The 8,121-nt window shown below is 60.0% G+C and overlaps 1 protein-coding gene across 1 annotated transcript; it reads right to left on the bottom strand.

Annotated features, from left to right (window-relative positions):
* Positions 1-302: 302 nt before the first annotated feature.
* TMEM158 (transmembrane protein 158) lies at positions 303-2,150 on the bottom strand. Its single transcript, XM_045857106.1, has one exon. It carries the CDS (start codon positions 1,842-1,844, stop codon positions 963-965), a length of 882 nt encoding a protein of 293 aa, XP_045713062.1. The 5' UTR covers positions 1,845-2,150; the 3' UTR covers positions 303-962.
* Between the last annotated feature and the right edge of the window lie 5,971 nt (positions 2,151-8,121).

The raw sequence follows: 8,121 nt of genomic DNA, 5'->3' as shown, positions 1-8,121 counted from the left end.
GTCAGTGGCTAAAGAGATAAATCACATAAAAAAAAACAACCCTGTTTGCCACCATGACAAACGGCAGTGAGCTGAGAGGTCGGGGGTGGGGGGGGCAGTATAGGGCCAGGCAAAGCAATTGCCACCAGGGAAAAGAACCTGCTCCCAGTTCCCATCTCCCACCTTCCCCAGGCAGAGAAGAGCGTCAGAACGAGCCCTTCTCCAGCTTCTTGGCAAATCCCTCCCTCCACATTCCAGGGGAACATCTTACAATTCTTGCTTCTTTTTCTTAAGTCAAATAAAGAAGAAGCGACATACGCCACTCTGGAGGAAAATGTCTGTATTAAAAGCCAAAAAAACAAAACAAAACAAAACACAGAAGTACAAGAAGAAACGCCCACCAGGCCACGTCACTGGATAGATCGACTTGGAAAAGGTTCATCAAGTTCATTTTCAGCAGTAACAATGTGTCAGTGTTAAATCATTCCCATGCCCGCCCCCTTTCAAATAAATTTTTTTTAAAAAACAAACAAACTTCAAATACTGTTTGGGTACAAAGAACTTCCCTTACTACAGCAATAGCAATTTGATTTTTTTTTTTACTAAAACTTTCATTTAAAACAGTTATTAAAGATATAAAACAAATACACAGGATTTGGTCATTTTCTGCCATGAATATAGGGCACGTGGGTGCGGGAGGGAGAGGGGCAGGGGGTGCAATCGAGGGGAAAGGGCCCAAGTCCCTGCTCTCCGCCTTCCCAGCGGCGGACCCCACCCCGCGGCAAGGGCCAGGGCCGGTGGCATCGCCTCGGAGCCAGAGCGCCGCACACGCCTTGCTTTGCAAACACGCCGGAACCTTTCTGGCGACCCCCTCCCCCGGAGAACTAACGGTCACTACAGCACGAAGCACACGGGCCGGGCTCCGGCGGGAAAGGCCCCCGAGAGCGCGGACGCCGGGCGGACGCAGGGGGGCGCGGGGCGGGTCACTTGGTCGCGGCGCCCGATGTCACGGCGGCGGCGGCGGCAGCGGCGGCGGCGGCGGCAGCGGCGGCGGCGGTGGTCCCCGCGGGCACGGCGGCGGGGGCGGCGCTGGCGGCGCTGGCGGTGGTCCGGCGCTGCTCCATGCCGTTGGGCAGGAAGCCGGCGATGATGGGCACCGGCCAGATGAGGGCGGCCACGCTCCACACGACGATGACCAGGGTCATGAAGCAGGCCACCAGCGTGGACTCGATGGGCTTGCGGTTCAGCCTCCAGCCCGGCTCCCCCTGCAGCTCCTCGAGGCTGAAGTCCAGGCAGCAGAAGTGCAGCGGCTCGCCCTGCAGCCACAGCGGCCCCGCGGGCTCGGCCGCAGGGTAAGCGGGCAGCGCGGTGGGCGCCCCGGCGGCGGCGGCGGCGGCGGGCCGGAGGCGGCCGGGCGGACGCCCGCGCACCCAGCCGCAGCCCACGCAGAGGCGCAGGTCCTGCTGCGCGCCGCCGGCCGCCAGCCCCAGGTGCTCGATGAGCAGCGGCGGCCCGACGCGGTGGAAGGCGGCGGCGAAGAAGGCGCGGCCGTGCGCGTTGGTGGAGAAGAGCAGCAGGTCGCACTGGAAGCCCCGCGGGCGGCCCCAGCGCACGAGCAGCGAGCTCAGCATCTGCCGCTGCACGCTGATGTTGCACGGCGTCGCCGCCTCCTCCGGGCCCGGGCGCTCGGGGGCCCCGGCAGCCGCGGGGGACAGCAGCCGCGGGGCGGCGGGCTCGCCCGCGGACGACGCGTTGACCGAGGCGTTGGGGGGCGCCCCGAGGAGGCCCGGCGCGTCCGCGACCCCGCCGCGGGCGGGCGGCAGCGGGCAGGCGGCGGCCAGCAGCGCGGCGAGCAGGGGCAGCATGGCCTGCGGCGGACGCCTTACGCGCGACGCGGGGCCGGCGGCGGCTGCATGGCGCGCGGGAGACGGGCGGGCGAGCTGACGGCGGGACCGCGGGAGCCGGCGGCCGGGCGGGGAGCCGGCGGCCGGACACCTGCCAGCCCGCGGGGGCGGCGCGGGGGCGGCGGCGGCAGTGTTTCGCTCGGCGCGGGGATCCTTCCCAGCTCGGCTGCTCTGGGGTTCCCTGCCGCCCCCGGCGCGGGGGCCCTCGGACGGCGCGCAGGCTCTGCGGGGTCCGGCGCTCGCCTGGAGCAGGATTCCCTGGCTCGGCTCCGCCTCCCGCGCGCCCCGCCCCGCCCCGCCCTCCGCCCTCCGCCCTCCGCCCGCTCCGCTGGGGGGCTGGGGGAGGGCGGGGTTCCACGGGAGGGATTCGGGGCTCGGCGCGGGGACTCCGAGGCCAGTTCCGGGGCCAGGCCGGAGGAGGGTTGTCGTCGGGGGGTCCGGATGGGGTGTTGGCCGGGCCGCGGAGGTCTGCGCGCTGGCGGCTCGAAGACACCGCGCGAGTCCGTCTCCAGGCGGAGAAGGCGCTCGGGGAGAACTGCGTGCTCGGAGGGAAGCGGGAGGGCCCAGGGACAATTCCTTTGTCACGCCTCGGGGAGCCTGCGACGTCTTACTTGGTGCTCGCCTGGTGCCCACCTGGATCCCGCCCCCTTTACAGAAGGGGAAACTGAGGCCGGGAGAAGGGGAATGACTTCCCTAGGTCACCCCACGACGAGCCAGAACCCGAACCCCGGGCCACTAGCTCTTTCTGCGTTTTTAAGGTGTCTCTTAGGACCTCAGATCTGGAGGGTTTGGCTAGGTTTTGATGCCTCCAACACAATAGACCCACCTGGTATTGCCCTCACAGCAAGCAGACCCTGAGGAAAATTCCAGGAATTCTCCGGAGTTTGGGGTGGAGTGGGGCTGGCGTGGCGGAGGGGGGGCGTTCCTGATGGGGCACTTCAGGGACAACCCCCCCGCCCCGCCCCCGCCCCGCCCTCGGCAGGTCGAGCAAGCCCTTGCTCATGGAAGATTTTCCTGTAGAATCCATCCATGTCAGGGCACAGTTCAGTCCTGCTGGGTCAGCAAGCGAGGGGAGGCCTGCCAGGTATAACATGTCACAAACCAGACTTATATTTTAAAAATACATTCCCGGTGGATTTGGCTTCTTACCCTTGGGAAAGAAATTTTCCCTGATCCCACTCTAAGGGTGAGCCTGTGTGGTTTGAAGTCGTTGTGCCCCAGGGCACCAGCTGCCCCAGAGTCTGGGGGCAGGGGGCGGGGGGCGGGGGCAGAAACAGGGAGTCCACTGAAGCGCCCTCCCTCCGACCCAGCCCCGTTTCCTGAACAGAACTACCTTGCTAGGTATCCCGGCCTGTCACCTTTCCGGAAGCTTTAGTCCATGGTTTCTGATAATGAGTAAAAACCAGGTTGAGAAAGATGTTTAAAAAGAAAGCACCCAATATAGGTGCCAAACCTACCTAGGCTCTTTCCTAGGTCGGCCCGTCATTACTCTGCCTTGGCCTTGGTGACCCTGTGGAAGGGGGGTCCGTGGTGCCTGTCCAGCAGGACTGCTGTGGTAAATGCATTCGGCCCATTGTCTGTCCCTCTGTCCCTCTGTCCACAGAGGTGCGGCCGTGGTACAGTGGCTGTCCGTCCAGCCCCCGCTGGCTGTCTCGAACAGCTCTTAGGTTCTGCAGAAACGGTTAATTTCCCTGAGGGGATAAGACTCCCTTTTGTTTAAACCTTCATTACTTTTCTGCTGGGAAGTGGTGCTACCAGAGAGGACAGTGTGACACTCCGTGCCTTTATTAAACACTGTGCGTCAGGAACAGTATCTGCCGCCTGCCCAGCCGGGACTGTTTTGGTCTGAGCCGTGTGGCTGCTGAACAGCCCGGGAACGCGAAGTAATTAATCCCGAGGGCTGAGAGACGCCCCCGTCTTCCAGGGGTGAGTTTTGAGTCAGGTCACCGTCTGTAACCACGGTGAGCCACTCCGAGGGTTCCAGCCGGAGGAGCGGGCTCCCCGGCTTTGCGCAGCGGGGAGGGCGGCAGCAGAGGCAAAAGGCACAGATCTCAGGGAGCCACGCTGTTCCCTGCAAAGTGGTGAGGCTGTAGCCCTGCGTCCGTCTGTCCGGGCGACCTGCTTTCCGCCCACTTCCCCTGCCCCCACACACACGCACCATGGACCCTGACACCTCCCACTCCTTCTGAGGAACATTCCATAGTTCCTGTGTTTTCTAGATTGTTGCTATCTTTTGGACCACTGGAATTTGGGGAAAGGAGATTAAAAAAAAAACCCCACTATGTCATTTTCTGCCTTGTTTCCTGCTGTGTTACCAGCTCAGGGAAAGAAGGACCCAGCCCAGGGCAGAGGCTCCGTACTTGCCGATGGAACCAATGTGCCCATTAGCCAATAGCTCTGACGAGCCGTCGTTTGCTCTGTGCTTGCCCCGTGTCAGGTGTTTGCCACGCACCACCTCTCCTCTTCGCAAAGGTCCCATGGATGTGGTGCCCATTTTACGATGAGGAAACCGAGGTTCAGAGAGGGCGAGGAACCAACCTGAACCCCCACAGCAGCGAGTGGCAAAGCCAAAATGTCGGTCCACTCCTCAGTGACTCCAAAGTCTGTGCTTTTCGGAGAAGGAGGGGCCTCGCATCTCATGGAGGTTGGGTCCCAAGGTCTGTGCATCAGCTAAGAGGGTGCAGTGCTGTTTTATTTGGAACAACGCTTTGGGTTGAGTTTCTTCTTAAACATATATGTGTTATAGACCTACTATAGCAGCATTATTCAAAGGTTGGGGAACCGGAGGAAGTGTGGATCGTCCCAGCTACCTGATAGCTTGACTTTTCTGCGTCCACATGATGAGCTGTCTCCACATATTTCCTATTGTCTAAAGCTGCAGCGCTCACTTTTGAGGGGAAAAAAAGACAAGGATGTTAAAGGGCCACTGTCTTTTACAACCACCCCTGCTTCGTGCTCTTCCCCTCAGCCCAGCAGGGACGTGGAGCGCTGGCCGGAGGCACAGGGTCATCGACGGGCAGGGGCTGACCGACTGAGCTGGCCCGCTGCTTACGTGGTGGCCAACCTGCTCCTACACTGTAGCTCCTGGCCCCTCCCTGGTCCAGCCCCTACCACTTTCCCTTCCCCTCGCCCCCTGGGCTCCAGGTGAGCTGGCTTCCTGGCTGTTCCCGGAACGCCGGGCGAACTCGGGGCTCGAGGGCCACACTCGGGCCGTGTCCTCTGCCCAGGACGCCGGTCCCCCTGCTGGTTCCCTCGCTCCTGTCAGTCAGAGCCGTGCTGGGTGTCGGCTCCTCAGAGAGGCCTTTCCCCACCCTCCTGTGCCATGGCACCCACCCCCTCCCACCCCGTCACCCCCCACCCCTCGTGCACTGTTCTGTGTCTTCCTGGTCCGTGTTTTCAGCTGATTCACTGTATGTGTTTCTTCTTCAGCGTCTCTCCCTGCATCGGAAACTCTGCTTCCTAGAAGGATGGTTTTACCTGCTTTTTCAATAGAACAGCCCATGGCGCATAGTAGGCTTCAGTAAACACGAGGGGAAATCCGTCCCCCCCCAAGCCTGGAATTTATTTGTAAAAAAATGTGTATTTATTCTCACATGTTTAAACTTCAGTCGACTTCAAAGTCCCCTCTGTCTGATGCAGCACACCTACCGAGATTTTTTTCCACTGCTCAGAGCAGTGTTTGAACTCCTCGATGTTGGTGCCTTTTAGTGCTTCTGATGTTTTTCGTTTCATCTCTTCCGCATCGGCAAAACCTTTCCCTTTGAGGACTTTTATCATCTTGGGAGACAAAAAAAAAAAAAAAAAGCCGCTCGGGCGAGATTGGGTGAGTAGGGGGGTGGGGCATGGGGACCATGCAGTTTTCAGTCAAAAGCTGCTGACCACTCAGCGCGGTGTGGGCAGGTGCGCTCGTAAATCACCCATCATGAAATGGGCAAACACATTGCAAGAGTTTAATTGTTTTTTTTTTTAATGAAGCCAAACGCAGCCTCTCACACCAACACCAGCTGGTGCACTGATGGAGATGGGTACCTAGAACATTGACCTCGTGGGGGAAGCCTGCACTACAAGGACCCGCCCCCAAGAAGATTATTCGGGTTTGTTTGGGTCCTTCCTCCTAGTTGACGAATGAGCGCGTGAATTCAACAGACCGGACCCGCCCAGCAGGCAGGATGTGGGCGGCAGTTTAGGGAGTTGAGATGGAGAGAGGCAAGTGGTCCCATAGCAGCAGGACTCCATGGTTCATGTCCGGCTGTGGGCCTGGAGCCCCACCCCATCCCGGGCCTGGCCCCTCCCCACCCTGGGCTGGCCGGAGGAGAGGAGGAGCCGGGCCCTGCTGGGGAGCATCCTGGCTGGGCAGGGTGCGGCTTGGAAGGCAGCCCGGAGAAGCGCCAACCTGCGCCGGCCTCGTTACTGTACAGAATGCCCCGGGAGAGCCCAGACTCTCTTACCTCAGATTTCAGGGTAAAAAGCAAATGAGACTCCTTTCCGTTCCCCAGATCCTGTAAGTTTTGTAAAGCGAATGGGAGACTTTGATGGATCTCCGATTCGTCCATTAAATACGCATAGCTAGTCTTTGTTGGTGGACTGTGCTGTTAGAAAACAATTGTCAAGGACTTCAAAGAAAATAATTGAGACGCACAGTCATGCTCATCACTCTCTCTGCCCCTCCCTGGGGTCGGCTGATTTTCCCCGGTACCGCCTGCTCAAGTGTGGCATCCGGAGCGGGTCTCTCCGGGTTATTGTGAGTTCCTTTCATCCGCTGACCTCAGAGTTGCAGCAGGTACAGTAATGCCTCAGTCCTCTCCTCCCACGTGGGTGGAATCAAGATCTTATTACCACACATCGCAGACCGAGAAATGAGCAAGGACCATAAAAGAATCATAAAAACAGGAGAAGAGAGGGGCTGAGAAACCAGCAGGTCAGAATCCCTGGGGAAGGCTGTGAGATGTGGGTTGGGGGGGGTGTTGGGGGGGGCCCACTGGGAAATGGGGAGGAACGTTTTTCACGCTGCCTCCGTGCACAGTCCCGTTCCTCAGCTGAGATCCCAGCACTGATCCGGGACCCGCTGAGGAGCTGGCCTCGGTAGCGGCCCCCGGAGGAGGGCTGGGAGCCCCCCAGGTTCGGCTCATCAGCTCCTGAAGATCCTAGGCCCTCTGCTTCCATGCAGATTCTCAATCTCCTGGGGTGCCTTAGCCAGATCTCCGGGGTGTGGATGCTTATCCTTCCCAACCACGGTGGGCAGAGGGAGATTTGTCATCACACACGTCTAGCAGTTACAGCGGGACAGGGCTGCTGGTGCCGGCTCGAGCTGTGGCGTGGACTTAATTCTGTCCGGGCCAGTCCTTGTTTGCCCTGCCCCCCGCCCCACCCATGTGCAGGGTGGGCAGGGCCGCCGCTGCTGTGGCTTTTCCATCCAGAGACCAGAGCATCACTCTGGGCCTCTGGGAAGATGTCAGCAAAGGCTTTTTGAGGAAATAAGAAGCCTCTGCTGTTATGGAAAGATGGAGAGTGTCTAAGAGAGAACCGGGAGGAGGAAGATGGTGGGAAAGAATTAGAAGGGGGAGAGATGCCCGCCCAGGGAGCACCTCCTCTGGGATGGGCCTGGCGTTGGCGCCTCCGGCGGATGCTGTTGCCCCTTAATGGACGCTTACTGTGCTCCGGGCACTGGGTCAAGCAGGTGAAATGCATGCTCACTGTTGTCCCCAGAGGAAGAGACTGATTACTGCGGCCATTTTACAGGTAAGATAAACAGAGGCTCGGATTAGGTCACTCACACAAAGTCAGACGGGTGGCACCAAGATTCACACCTTATCCAAAGAGCTCATTCTTAATCCCAGCCGTGCTAAACGGCCCCACCGTCACCACAGCTTTGTGAGTGGAGGTGGTCGTCCTGCCTTACCGATGAGGAAGCTGGTGCAGGATGGCCGGCCCAGGGCACAGGCGCCGTTGGCTGTCTCCTCAGCCTTCCACATCCGTCTGTCCTGCACTCAGTCCCCATTCATAATCCCACTAACACCACAATCCCAGAGGCTGTGTTCTCGCTCGCTGCGTCCTTACCGAGGAGGCCCCTGATTGCGGTTCCCCGTGTCCGTGGCTCTGCCCCCAGGGGTGCCAGGGTGCCTGGTGCAGGGTCGCTGCTCAGCAGGTGCCAGATGGGAACCTGGGATTCTGCGGGCACCGCTCCGTTGGGCGGGCAGCTGGCCCGGAGCTCCTGAGATACCTGGAGCCTTCGGGTGCG

This window comes from Phyllostomus hastatus, unplaced genomic scaffold, assembly GCF_019186645.2.
Source record: "Phyllostomus hastatus isolate PE091 unplaced genomic scaffold, TTU_PhHast_1.1 phas_scaffold_129, whole genome shotgun sequence".
In the NCBI taxonomy this organism is placed as follows: Eukaryota; Metazoa; Chordata; class Mammalia; order Chiroptera; family Phyllostomidae; genus Phyllostomus; species Phyllostomus hastatus.
The sequence above is the reverse complement of the archived record's forward strand: the minus strand, read 5'-3'. Positions and strand labels throughout refer to the sequence as shown.